At 57.1% G+C, this 13,839-nt stretch overlaps 2 protein-coding genes across 3 annotated transcripts in view; both read left to right on the top strand.

The window, feature by feature from the left end:
• CORO7 (coronin 7) overlaps positions 1–3,859 on the top strand; it is a 58,100-nt gene extending 54,241 nt beyond the window's left edge. For both annotated transcript variants that reach the window (XM_036827615.1, XM_036827616.1), the window contains 7 exons: positions 535–676; positions 774–863; positions 1,474–1,590; positions 1,858–1,993; positions 2,390–2,481; positions 3,006–3,092; positions 3,215–3,859. In XM_036827615.1, coding sequence (XP_036683510.1) covers positions 535–676; positions 774–863; positions 1,474–1,590; positions 1,858–1,993; positions 2,390–2,481; positions 3,006–3,092; positions 3,215–3,220 — 670 coding nt within the window. In that variant the 3' untranslated portion in view covers positions 3,221–3,859. The remainder of the gene's footprint in view (positions 1–534; positions 677–773; positions 864–1,473; positions 1,591–1,857; positions 1,994–2,389; positions 2,482–3,005; positions 3,093–3,214) is intronic.
• A 1,944-nt stretch (positions 3,860–5,803) lies between these two features.
• On the top strand, positions 5,804–13,369 carry PAM16 (presequence translocase associated motor 16). Its single transcript, XM_036827622.1, has 5 exons — positions 5,804–5,917; positions 11,325–11,409; positions 12,235–12,371; positions 12,728–12,793; positions 13,201–13,369. Exons 1-5 carry the CDS (start codon positions 5,915–5,917, stop codon positions 13,285–13,287), a joined length of 378 nt encoding a protein of 125 aa, XP_036683517.1. The 5' UTR covers positions 5,804–5,914; the 3' UTR covers positions 13,288–13,369.
• Positions 13,370–13,839: the final 470 nt, after the last annotated feature.

Raw genomic sequence — 13,839 nt, 5'->3', positions numbered from 1 at the left:
TATCTGGTGGGGATCAGACGAAGCACACAAAACACAGAACCAAGACTCCTGAAGAGGTCCAAGGGATGGGCATTTGGTGCTCTCGAGGAAGGATCAGGGAGGGCCTCCTAAGAGAAATATCATCTGAACTGGGTCACAAAGGGGCTGGTAAACACAGACCCGGAGGAGAGGGCATTCACCTCTGGGTGGAGTGGCCCAGAAGGTGACCAGCCTGGCTGGAGCAAAGGGCCTGGAACAGAATGTGGGGAGAAAAGTCCAGACTTAGTAGCCATGGTGGCCATGGGACAGGAGTGTGCTGAGGAGGGGCAGAGGGGGCAGAGGTCCGGGAGGAGGCTGGGCGGCAGGTTAGAAAGCTATTGTATTAGGCCAGGCCAGTGGTTCTGAGGCTGGGTTAGGAAGGAGGATGGGCAGAGGCCTCTCCTCCCACCCCGAGGCCCTCAGGCCTCCAGCCCCACAAGATTGGGGGCCTTGCTGGAGTCCTTGCCATGCCCCAGGCCCCTCCAGCTCTGAGGACCTGCTTCTGCCCCCCTGCAGCCGAAGTGAGCGCCAGCTACTCCTGTACTCGGCTGAGGCCCTGGCCAGTGGCCCCTTGGCAGTGCTGGGGCTGGATGTGGCTCCCTCGACCCTGCTGCCCAGCTATGACCCAGATACCCGCCTGGTGCTTCTCACGGGCAAGGTGGGCTGGGGTGCACAGGCGGGGGCTTTGGGCAGGTGAGAGGAGGTGGGGGGAAAGGCAGCTAATGCTGGCTACCTCACTGTTGCCGTCCCCCCAGGGCGACACCCGCGTGTTCCTGTATGAGCTGCTCCCCGAGGCCCCCTTCTTCCTGGAGTGCAACAGCTTCACATCACCTGACCCCCACAAGGTGAGCCCTCGCACACGCTCCCTGGTCCTCCTTCTGTAGGTGGGACCATGGGCTACCCGCCCTCTCGTGGCCATGTGCAGGACTGCAGGGGCCTGTGGGGCCCTTGAGTCACTGGGCCGGGCGGGGTGTGCCCAGCAGCCTCCGGAACTGGTTTTTAAACTCAACCATTGTTAAAAATTAAACTATGTAAGTTTAAGTTTTATGAACCCACAAATAAGTTACAGTAAAGACCAAGGCAATAGATACTTAATTTATCACTTCCTAATTATTTTACTTGACTTCACTATTATTTGTACTGTTGAGGTTATTTACATCTGTGGGCCCTGTCTGGCAGAAATACTGTATCATGGGCTGCTACTGCACATCTCTTCCCAAATCTGCATTCACCCGGTCATGTTAGTAGCGTGAAATTGGCATGGTGGGAGTTTTCACACCATGGAAATAGGCAAACGCTACAAATCAGGGCATTTTCCCTCCAGAGAGCTAGTTGTTAAATATCACACCACTCTCCAGGGATAGGCCTTGGTCCTGATGGTCCTAAGTGAGGGGGCCCAGGTGCTCAGTGTGAGCTCTGGACTCCAGCCCCAGCTCGACTCCCCTGCCGCCCCAGGGCTTCATTCTCCTGCCCAAGACAGAGTGTGACGTGCGGGAGGTGGAGTTTGCCCGATGCCTGCGACTTCGCCAGACCTCCCTGGAACCTGTCACCTTCCGGCTGCCCCGAGTCAGGGTGAGGTTGGGGGCCCAGCATGCCAACACCCAGCACCCCCTGCCTGGCCCCTGTCAGAGGCTTTGGGGCCTGACTGGTCTTGTCACCAAACTGCCCCACTCACTGCTCTTTGGGGCACCTGTTCCCCTTACTCTGCTGACGTTCTGAAACTTGCAGAAACCTCAGATTGGGGTCCTGGGTCTTGCCATGCCCCCTTCCCAATGGATGCCTGTGTGCCCTAGGCCTCTGGTCAGTACCTCAGGGCAGCCCCTTCCTCCCTCCCTGCAGAAAGAATTCTTCCAGGATGACGTGTTCCCAGACACGGCCGTGAGCTGGGAGCCGGTGCTCAGCGCTGAAGCCTGGCTGGGAGGCGCTAACGGGCAGCCCCGGCTTCTTAGCCTGCAGCCCCCTGACATGACCCCAGGTAGGATGAGGGACTGGGCTGGGGGGGCAGGTAGGAAGCAGGGGAGTGGGTGGGGTTTGGAGAAAGGGGCAGAAGGCCCAAGTCCGAACCTCCATCCCTGCTGGCAGTCAGAAACCTCTAGTGCTCCCAGGGATGGGGTGGTTGCTCTTCGGACTTGGTCTCTGAGCCCCTGGAGGGCAGTGCCCAGGGTCTGTGTTTCCATCACAAGCCCTCCACCCCCAACACACATGCGCACGTGCACACGGCCTGGTGCCAAGGGCAGGCCTTGTGAGCCGAAGTGCCACCTCTGGACTCTCTGCCATGGAATCCCCTAGGGGCTGGTACCAAGCGGTTAGGCCAGGAGGCCCCACCCAAGGGGCTCTCTGCTGCCTGATCCTTGTTGCTGTCCCACCCCAGTGAGCCAGGCCCCCCGTGAAGGCCCTGCCCGGCGGGCCCCATCCTCAGCACTCTACCTGGAAGAGAAGTCAGACCAGCAGAAGAAGGAAGAGGTAGGCATGGAAGAGGGCTGGCCGCTGGGGTCACAGGGTCCTGGCTGCTCCTGGTGACTGCCCTTCAGTTCTCTAGTCCAACCCAGATTGGGCAAGGAGCCAGTGTCACCCACTTGTCAGCTGGACAGGGAAGACCTTCCAAAGCCCTGAAGCTGACCGCTGCCGCCCCCAGGGCACAGGGCTCAGGAAGCCAGGGAAGAGTGGAAAGAGGCCCCACCCTAGCCTGGCCCAACCCAACCAGACCCAAGTGCGCTGGGGACCCTGGTGCATATTTGAGCATCTGAGGCAATATGTGGAGACAGCTGCCCTGTGACTCTGATGTTCCGTGTTATAGTCTGTCTGTCTCTGGTTCCCCCGTCTCTGTCAAGGCATCTTTTTCAATGAAAACCATCAACTTTGTCAGGGCTCTAATGAAAATGATTCTCCCACAACCTTGAACCTCGGGGTTCCAACCTTGAGATCTGACATTCTTGGGGTCAGAAGTCCTGTTCCCTTCCCACCTCTTCTCCCGTCCCCTCTCCCAGCTGCTGAGTGCCATGGTGGCAAAGCTGGGGAACCGGGTGGACCCGCTCCCACAGGACTCCTTCGAAGGTGTGGACGAGGACGAGTGGGTGAGTGGATGAGTGGGCCCTGCTGCCTGTCCCATCTCTCCCTGACTCACGCCTGCCGCATGCGCCACCCCCCTCCCCCAGGCCCTCTCAGCTCCCTCCCACTTCTTGGTTTATCTCCCCAGGACTAGCCTGCCCACCAGCCACCTCTAGCCTCACCTGCCACTGCCGCCTCCTTGAACCACCTGGTGCCCCTGCACACCTCACGTCTCACCCTCAAACTGGAAACCACCTCTTGGCCGGGGCACAACTCAGCCCAGAAGGCCTGGCTTCCTTTGGGTCTTGGGCATTTCCGTAGCCTCTGGGCCCTGCTGCAACCCCCATGGATTGTCCGCATCTCTGCATTTTCTGGGACCAGCTGCTTCTCCTCAGCTGCCTGCTAGCATGTGGAGCCAGGGGCGTGGGGGTGGGGTGGGCGTGAGGGCTCAGTGGCATGTCCCTGGGCAGCCACTGGGCTCCCTGTCCCCTCTACTCTGACCTGGGCTGGTCTCAGCTTGGGCTGGCTTCGCCCAGCACCTTCAGTTATCACATGCCATCCTATCTTGCCTGCTGCTCCAGTTCTGGTCAAGGGCCTAGGGGGCTGGCCCCCCACCAGGCCGTTTGGAGCAGCACCAGCCTCAGGGGCCTGGGACCAGTAGCCCTGCTCCCCAAACTTGAAGCCAGGAGGAATGGGCATCACAGAACTGATAGCCCAATGAAGGGGGTGTGAGCCCCGCAGGGAGTAGCCTGCACGTACCTTGGATGTTTTTAGCAATTAAACTTTTCTAAGCTGGCCACCTCTCGTGCCGCTGTGGTCTGTGGGCTGGCTAGAAGGGGAAGGGGACAGGAGTATGGGTGAGGTCGGTTTGGCCCTGGGCTCCCGCTTGTCCCAGGCCTCACTCTGCTCCTGCTGGGAATTCATTCATTCATCCAACACGCCAGTATCCGGCAGGGCTCTGGATGGCAGCTCCTGTAATGAACGGGAGAGACATGGCTTCTCAAGGCACTTAGTATAGTCTTAGTAGGCAGGGGTGAGCCGGACCATGTGCAAGTTCGCAAATAGACAGTGCAAGGAGGGCTGTGAAGTAGATAAACTATGTGAAAGGGAGGAGCCACGGGGATGCAGGGGGAGACTGGTCAGGGTCTGAGAAGCGATGTTTAAGCTGAGAGCTAAGACCTGAAGGCCATAAAGCCATGGAGAGAGCCCTGGGAAGAACGTTTCAGACAAAAGGAAGGGCAGCCAGGGTGCTGAGAGAATAAAGAATTTGGAGAGTTGGAGGAAAGGAAAGAAGGGCAGTGGTCCAGAACATAGTAGGAGGCAGCCCGACTCTCATTCACTCAACAAACGTTTGCTGAGTGCCTTCCATGTGCCAGCTACTCTTCCAGGTGCTGATGCCCAAGAGTGGAGAAAAGAGGTCAAAGTCCTGCCCTCCAGGAATCCACATTCTAGTGGGAGGGAACAGATAATAAACATAAAGATGAATGAATGGTATAATTTGATAGAATGTGGTAAGAGCTTCAGAAAAAAATAGGAGGGATCGAGAATGGAGGTTTATGGGTCTTCCCTGGTGGTCCAGTGGTTAAGACTCCAGGCTTCCACTGCAGGGGGCACTGGTTTGACCCCTGGTGGGGAAAATAAGATCCTGCATGTCACATGGCGTGGACAAAAAAAAAAAAAAAAAAGGAGGTTTAAACCAAATACAAGGGGCTTCCCTGGTGGCGCAGTGGTTAAGAATCTGCCTGCCAATGCAGGGGACATGGATTCGAGCCCTGGTCTGGGAAGATCTCACATGTGCGGAGCAACAAAGCTCATGCGCCACAACTACTGAGCCTGCGCTCTGGAGCCCATGCTCTGCAACAAGAGAAGCCACCGCAGTGAGAAGCCTGTGCACTGCAACAAAGAGTAGCCCCTGCTCACCGCAACTAGAGAAAGCCCACGCCCAGCAACGAAGACCCAACGCAGCCAAAAAAAAAAAAAAAAGGACACAGAAGGCCACATGTAGTATGATTCCATTTCTATGAGACATCCATAGAAGAGGAGGCAGATTAGTGGTCACGAGGGGCTGGGGGAGGGGGAAATGGACAGAGACTGCTCATGGGTATGGAGTTGCTAAGGCTGGGCTGAAAATGTTCTGCAACTAATGGTGATGGTTGCACAATTCTGTGAATATACTAAAAAGCACTGAATTGTGCATTTCAAAAGGGCAAATTGTGTGGTGTATGAATTCTCTCTCAATAAAGCCTGTATTAGAAAAGCAAAGGAATGGAGGACAAGTTGCGGCGATGGTAGGGCATCAGGGTGGCCTCACTGAGAAGGTGACATTGGAACAAAGACTTGAAGGAGGAGGGAGACGAGCCCTCCTTTCCAGACAGAGGGAACCTGGAATGAAACCTACTTTGAAGTTTCCTGTTTTCTTGAGTATTTGTGAGAATTTGACGTCTTACTTATTATGTTTGTGAGGTGTTGTATGTTTATTGCATGTCTTTTAGTCCCAAATATTTTGGCAAAATGGAGGGAAGAAATAGCAACCCCCCCATTTGACCGGTGTTGTTCTGTTGCTCTTAGCGCCCCAGGATAAGCAGGAGGGCCAGAGGGTCCTGAAACCGCCCATCAGTAGCCTCCGGTGGTCGCCGGAACGCGGGAGGCTGAGGCAGGCCCCGCCCCGACTCCGCCCACGGGCCATAGGTCTCCGCCCACGCCCCGCCCTTTCTGTTTGAAGCAACGCGCATGCCCAGCGCACGCGCTCTTCGCAGCTTCCCTTGAACTTTGACCCGCCGGCCGCCCTTGAGCCGGGGCCGAGGGGCCGGCAAGCCGGAGCCCGTGCCCCCGAAGCAGAGTGGCCGCCATGGTGAGGCATGAGGAGGGGAGGGGAAGGGGGGCAGTTTCGGGGCCGGGGCTGGGAGCTCCGGCCGGACTGCGGGCGCCGCGCGCCACCTGCGTTCCTGGCGGGGAGCGGGGACCGGGGTGTCGCAGCCGGGGGTTATTGAGGCGGGCGCTGGCGACCTCGGGGCCAGGGAGAGCCTTCTGGCTGGAAGGCAGGGCGGGTCTGGCGGGCCGGGAAATACCGAGCAGATGCGATCGCCGTGTGCGCCAGCCACGTGCCGGCAGCCCAAGGTGGAGGTAAGTCCGGCCCGCGAGCCCCTGCTCGGTCCTCGAGCTAGTTGATGGTGTCGCCCTATTATCGTCCCCATTTGAAAGCTGGTGAAACGGGCTCCGGGACTTTCACGAGGAAGTGGCAGAACTGGGACTTGAACCAGACCCTGCAACACCGAAAACTGAGCGTTTCTGCGGTACCGTTGGCACCCAGGGCCAGCCCACAGATCTGGGCCACACTGGCTGCGTCAGGTCACCTGGGGAACTTTAAAAGTGCAGGGTCCTGAGCTCTATCCCCGGATAGAGGATTGTTGAGTGATTGAGGCAGTGGGTTTGGGGAGCCACTTCTTAACTGATAGTGTTAAGGATAAGGTAAGAGCTTACAAGTGCCAGGCCCTGAGCTGAGGCTTATGTAGATTCCCATTTAATTCTAAAGAAGTCGGTGCTCTCATTGTCCCTGTTTTACAGATAAACAATCTGAAGCTCAGGGCGTCTGACTTTTCCAGGGTCATCCCAGTTTTGAGCCCAGCTCCTGTGTCCTCAGACTACACACTTAGCACCCATTGTTCCTGCCTTGTAATAGTCACTGCCATTTTCTGAGGACCCCGCCCCCCACCCCAGCTGGGTCCTTCACACACATTCCTGCATGTGGCTCTGGAGGAGTTGGTACCTTAAAGGAGAAAGCAGGCGAGTCCGTAAAATAGGACAATATTAATAGGAAAAGAAAGACAGTGATATGGGAGGGTAGAAATGGGTGGAGCCTGGAAAGGTTTCACCCAGGGGAATGGGGGTGACATGAGCTAAGTCTTTTTTATATATATATATAAATTTGTTTATTTTATTTATTTATTTTTGGCTGCATTGGGTCTTCGTTGCTGCGCGGGGCTTTCTCTAGTTGCAGGGAGCAGGGGCTACTCTTTGCTGCGGTGCTCAGACTTCTCATTGCAGTGGCTTCCCTTGTTGCGGAGCACAGGCTCTAGGTGCGCGGGCTTCAGTAGTTGTGGCACACAGGCTCAGTAGTTGTGGCTCACAGACTCTAGAGCGCAGGCTCAGCAGTTGTGGTGCACAGGCTTAGCTGCTCCACGGCATGTGGGATATGTGGAATCTTCCCGGACCAGGGCTTGAACCCGTGTCCCCTGCATTGGCAGGTGGATTCTTAACCACTGCGCCACTAGGGAAGCCTGACATGAGCTAAGTCTTGAAGGATGTTGGGATTAGACAGTATTGGAGTAGGAGAGAGGATGTTCAGTGGGTTAATGGGTATGGAGTTTTGGGGAGATGGATAATGAAAATGTTATACAGCTCTATGAATATCCTAAAAAGTGCTGAATTGTGCACTTGAAAAGAGTGACCTGTGTGGTGTATGAATTCAGAGTAAAGAAGTAGGGGAGCCGATCCTGGAGTAGATGGTGTGGCTGCAGTACGTGATGTGGAGAGCCATGAGGGGAGAGAAAAAACTAGAGAAGTCATTTGTAGCCAGAGCTGGGGATGCCAAGCTGGGGGTAGACTGAATTGGCTGGCAGTGGCAGCAGAGGTAGGGTATTGTGTGCGTGTTTTGGGAGGATGGCCAGAGCCCTCCTTCAGCAGAGGGAGTGGGAGGCATTTGGAAGCCCTGTCAAGTGTCACATTCATTCAAATATGTATCGGGCACCTGCTGTGCTAGCCACAGCCCAGGCCCTGGACATATCATGGCAGATGTGACAGTTGTGGTCTTGACCTCCCTCCTGCCTAGTTGTGATGCCAGCAGCTGTTTGCAGGGGCCCTGGGTGAAGAGAGCCCCCTTTCTATCTCCATGCATCCTTGAGAAGAGGGTGAGTTAGTGGCTGTCTCTGCCCACCAGCCCAAGGAACTGTGCCTTGAAGGGAACTTTGCACATCCATCTGTCCAAAGCCAGGTTGCCTTCTTGATGCACTTCACACAGGACAAACCACATTCCTTAGGGCTTCCCAACCCCCCACGCTGCCTGGGGCCCTGCCCCAGCTGCAGGGCTTTGGTCCCGCATTGTGCCATGTTGCTCTCCAGGCAGGAAAGCATATGTGACATCTGCAGTGTCCCAGGCGTGGAGTGTCATGGCTCTGACCTCTAATCCTTGACCATCGACTTGGCCTGAGTTGGATGCTGTGTTGGCCAGTTGCTCTTGCCCAGGGTCTTCAGGCCCGAGCGTCAGTCAGTGGATTATGGGGTGTTTTAGGGCTTTCTGGGAGAGGCCTCAGCCAGTAACTGTCTTCATCCCCTGTGGTAGCTGCAGCTGGCACAGCTGTGCTCCCCATGAATCCTCAGCTCTGAGCACAGCTGACCCACCTGGCACTTGGTAGGCATCTGGGTATTGAGGAGGTAGCTGAGAAGCTTGGCTGCACCTCTGATCTCTAGATCATTCAGCACCAAGCAGGATCTGGTCTGGAAGCAGAGGCAGCTGTTGAGCTACTCTGGACCTGCCACTGTCAGGTGTCCGCTTTTTACATGCCTTGCCTCCTGAGGGCCTTAGCCCTCCTATAAGGGGGGTATTATTCTCCCCATTTTGCAGATAAGAAAACTGAGGTTCAGAGAGGTTGAGTGATTGCCAGGGCCACACAGCTGGCAAGAAGCAAAGCGGGGACCCAGGTTATGTCAGCCTGACTGAAGCAGCCTTCTCACTTCTCTTCCACGCTGCTTCCAGCTCCCTGGGAATGTAACCCAGCATTTTGCAGCTTTTTCCCCTGAGGAATTAGACCATCTATCAAATGAGCTGCTGTGTTGGGCGGAGCTTTGTTACTCTCCAGTGCCTGGCCAGTGTCAGGTTTTGGGAAACAAAGAGTAGTAATAAATGAAAATCAACATTTATTGAGCACCTACTATATTATCACGGTCTGAGCCAGGCACTTTATAAGCATTATCTCATTTAATCCCCTTGACAGCCCTATTGTTGGCCACAATAAGAGAGGAAGCTGAGGCTCGGGGAGACTGGGAACTTATCCAGGGCACACAGCTGTCATTTGCACACAGGTGATCCCAGAGCTTGCCTGTGTAACCTCCACATCACTGCCTCCCCCCAGGAGATGCCTCCCGCAGGAACCTTGGTAGCTGCGGTGGGTGGACCAGGCAGCTCCCTTGGATGGCTGGGGTAGCCTCTGAAACTTTGCAGAAAGCCCAGCCTGCCCTGCAGCTATGGAGCTCTGGCAGCAGGAACCACGGGCAGGGGGTGGTGGGGGAGCTGCTCAGTTAGAGCTTCAGCTCTTAACATTCATTATTTAGCAACAGTCACCACCTGGGCAGAGAAGTAAACACCTGAGTACGAGGCAGTGCATGCAGGCAGTGTGATGGGGCTGCTGTCAGGTGTGGCAGCAGAAGGGGGTGTGGTCGGAGGCCTGGTGGGAATTCCTGGCCAAGGGAACACTTGGAATCACCTGCTGGCCTGTCAGCCTCTCTGTCCCTCAGACAGGACCAGCTGTCCATCTCAGAGCCTCCTGCCCAACTTGGGAGAGGCTTTAGGCAAGTAGGGGTTGGGGAAGAAGCCAGGTGAGACTTTCCCATCTGAAGCAGATCCTCGTTAGTCTATTCACCACAGTGCAGCACCTGCAGCCCCGCCCCTCCCTCTGATCACTGGAGAGTCTTCATGGTGTGAAATACGGGGCTTATGAAATTTCCGCCCACTTGTGAAATCCAAACCCACTTCCCATGTATCAATCCCCGCTAATGGCCCAGAACCGCATCCCACCCCGCCCGTTAGGGAGGCCAGCAAGGTCAGTTCTGGAGTCGGGCTTCCACTGGAATCTAACAAGCCCCTCTTTGGCCTCTGGGTTGGGTCCTGATCCTTGTCATGTTGTGCAGTCGCCCTCCCTGCAGACCCTGGGATTCTGTGTGAGGTGGGCAGCCTGGGGATAGCTGATAGCACTGGCTATGGGTTTTCTGCCCATCTTGCCCCAGGTCCTAGTTGTGTGTCCTCATGTTGGTCACTAAACCCCTCCGTGTTTCAGTGTCTTGAGTTGTTGGGATTAGATGGCACAATAGATAGAATGTGTTTGTCACAGTGCTCAGCACCCTGGCTAAGTCCATTCTTGTTGGAAACCACTTGGATGTGCCACGTGAGCAGTGGTGACCTGCCGCGAGCATTCTCCGGGTGTCCTCCACGCACCCACGTTTGTACCATCTCACACACGCATGCTGTCTGTTTGTAATCCTTGGTCACAGTAAGATCTGTATGTTTCCCATCTCACCCGCCTGCCTCATCTTACCTCCTACTATTTTACAAGACCTCTGGACTCTTGGCTGCTCCCACGCATCCCCTACACTTTCTCCCAGTGGGGCTCACCCTGGTCCCCCTGCCTAGAAATCCCCCATTTTCCCATCAAGATTCTACCTGCCAGGAGAAGTGCCGTTGCCTCCCAGAGTCTCCCTGTCCTTCCTGAGGTGTCCCTCCGGTGCCTTTCCACGCCTCTGGTCATGCTTGATGAGATGCCCCACTTGTCTCCGTGGTGCGTTGGCCCACGCGGTCTTGGGGTAGAAGACGCTCGTGCTGCGCTGCAGTGGAGGGTTTCCTGCAGGGCCGGGTCCTGGGTATCTTTGTGGTCGCGGTGCTGACTCTCAGGCAGGGTTTGAGTGAAGGAGTGAGCCGGTGGAGGAACAGGGGTTGGCCTGCTCTCCCTCACCACTTGGTCCCTTCTGTGTTTGTCTAAATGCCCGCCTAGTGGGCTTTGCTCCTTGAAAGTGGAGGGTATTTTGCTCTTTCGTTGTGTTGATTGGAACTGACTTGAATAGTGTGGGGAGAATTAGAATGGCACTGCATTTCCCCACCAGTAAAGGTTGGACCAGCCAAGTACAAGAAGCAGCTGGTGGTGGCAGAGTGAATGGTGGGTCTGGGACCGGCCCTGAGTTCTGGTTCCCAGGCCACTTTGCCTTGGCTCCTGTCCACCTCTTCCAAAGGACGAGGGAGAGTCCCGTCTGCCTCTGGGGACTCTCTTGGGTCCCCCCCACCTTCCCCGGGCCTGCTGTCCCACGAGCACCCGAAGCCACCCAAAGCAGAAGCTTTTTATCAGGGTGCTTTGGAGGAAGTGGTCTATGGCTGCTGCTGTGAGCCTCCTCGCCTCAGCAATCCAGAAGTCTTGTCGCACAGCCACCACTTCCAGGGTCCATCGCTGGGGGCTCTGAGAATGCAGCCTGCTAATAGGTGCCTGCTTTGCTCACAGGCCAAGTACCTGGCCCAGATCATTGTGATGGGCGTGCAGGTGGTGGGCAGGGCCTTTGCCCGGGCCCTGCAGCAGGAGTTTGCAGGTAAGCTTGGGCCTCTGTCTCCTTGGGCTGGGAGATCCTGCCTGGCTCAGATTTTCCCAGTAGCTCTGGGCCCCTCCCTCACACTGGGCCAATTGTGAATGCAAGGGCCCTCTGTGGGCTGGGGTTCTGGCAGCTCAGGTAGCCTGGGGCACTTCCCGTTGTGGGGCTGTGCTACTAGATCTTGGGACAATCCCATAAAAGGGAGACCTGATGGGCGTGAGCATCCGGCCAGAAATGGGCACACTGGCCCTCCTGGCCGCCTGTTTTTGTAAATAAAGTTTTTTTGGAACAGCCATACCTCTGGCTGTTTTCAAGGCAGAGTCCAGTAATTGCAACACAGACTAATTGGCCTGCAGAACCTAAAATACTCATTCTCTGACCCTTTAAGAAAAAGTGTACTGGCTCCTGAATCTAGAGGCGTTGAAAGGGAAGAGGTCACCCGAGGCAGCCTGCTTTGGTGGCCTAGGTAACCGCAGGGCAGAGCCATGCTGCCTCCCCCTGCTCGCAGCTTCACTCTGTTCCCCATAGTAACCTAAACTCCCCAACTTGCGATGCACCCAGGAGGTGGAGGCCAGGGGAGAGAAGAGGGACAGGGTCATCTCACGGTCTAGGTTGGGGACCTGATGCCAGGTTTGACCAGCCCCTGCCCCTGTCCTCACTTTACTACCCCCGACCCCCAAAAAATCCACTCCTGGAGAAGAGATGCCCTCTGGCCCGGCTTGTCTCCTCCCCCACGCCACCTGGCAGCGGTGAGCTGCCCACGTGGAAGGCCCGGGGGAGCTCCAGGCTGCTGAGGGCCGAGTGCTCACCCGTGTGTCCACACAGCCAGCCGGGCAGCAGCTGACGCCCGGGGACGCGCGGGACACCAGTCTGCAGCCGCCTCCAACCTCTCCGGCCTCAGCCTCCAGGAGGCACAGCAGATTCTCAACATCTCTAAGCTGAGCCCTGAGGAGATCCAGAAGGTGAGGCCACCAGGCCAGCTCCAAGACAAGCAGAGCAGAAGTGGGGATGGGGCGGCAGGCCACCAGCATTGGGAGGGGGGATGGGGGCGGCAGAAACGGGCAGGAGCGGGGGCTCTGGCTACGGCCAGCTTGGATTCGAAGAAGCCACTGTCCCTTGTCAGTGTTTAGGCCACAGGTAGCGGTGGCAGAGGCGTGGGCCTCCCTCAGTGGGCACCTGTCCGCTTCTCCGCCCCTCAACGGCTCCGGGTGCCGTAGCGCGGCGGAGGGGGCGAGCCCTTTCGCTTTCCTTTTTGTCATCTCCTAGCTTCCCCCGCCTCTGTAACCCAGGGACCCTCACCGTCTCCCCTCCTCTGCAGAACTACGAACACCTATTCAAGGTGAACGATAAATCCGTGGGTGGCTCCTTCTACCTGCAGTCAAAGGTGAGTGCTGGGAGGAGGGCAGGCCGCGGGGCTGCTTCTCACTGGGCCTCCCTCGTTTCCAGGCAGTTCAGAGCTTGGCAGGAGAAAGGTCCCTGGGGCGCAGGGAGCCCCCTGAACTGCCAGTCCCTCAGGGCTGCCAGCTCCATGTGGCCCAGCCAGTGGGGCTGTGTTGGCCTGGGCCCTGTGTCACCCTGGACAGTGGTGCCCCCAGCAGCCGAGGCCTTGAAGGGTAGAGTGCTGGAACCAGCTCTCAGCTCCCAGACTCAGTCAGTGCGTCCCCAGGCCCCTCTGTTTATATTCTGCTCAGGCTGTTACCTCTGACCTGCCCACTGCTCTCCAGGAAGCTGGAGCTGGACCCGGGGAGGGAAGGGGCCATCCTGCCTAACTGTTTGTGACTCCCTCCCCAGGTGGTGCGAGCGAAGGAGCGCCTTGAGGAGGAACTCAGAATCCAGGCCCAGGAGGACAGAGAGCGAGAGCAGCCGCCCAAAACGTGACCAGTCAGTGCCTCACACCCCACCCGCCCACCTCTAATTTATAGCTCGGTAATAAATGTCTTTTCTGCATTTCTTGAGTGCGCACGTCCAGATTCCAGAAGGCAGGCTGCTCTTCCCGCCAGCCGTGGGGCTGTGCGTGCAGGGGAGGGGAAGCAGTGGCATCTGCCTGACCGTTATTGGGCCTTTGACACCCAGCGGGGCCAGTGTGGGCAAGGTTGGCGAGAAGCCAGCCAGCCTGGCCCTGCTCGTCCAAGGAAGTTGGTCGCGTTCTGTCAAGTACCGGACACAGGCACTCCTGCTGTCTCGGTCCCAGTGCCAGGCCCTCCCCTCCGCATCACCGCCCTCAGGTCTGCCCCGCCCACCCCGCTGGTGGATGGAGCTCAGGCCCCCCCGGGCTCTGTCACAGGCCGCCTTTCCCTGACCTGGGTTGGGCTCTAACACCTCAGTAATCTGGGGGGAAAGCTCCAGGGTGTGGCCGGGAAAGAGGAGCTTTTGCCAGCCTCTCATTGCACCGAGGCCAGGGAGGCGGGCTTCCCCAGAGCTAAGGCGCTC

The sequence above is a fragment of the Balaenoptera musculus genome, chromosome 15 (assembly GCF_009873245.2).
Source record: "Balaenoptera musculus isolate JJ_BM4_2016_0621 chromosome 15, mBalMus1.pri.v3, whole genome shotgun sequence".
NCBI classification, from domain to species: Eukaryota; Metazoa; Chordata; class Mammalia; order Artiodactyla; family Balaenopteridae; genus Balaenoptera; species Balaenoptera musculus.
The sequence above is the reverse complement of the archived record's forward strand: the minus strand, read 5'-3'. Positions and strand labels throughout refer to the sequence as shown.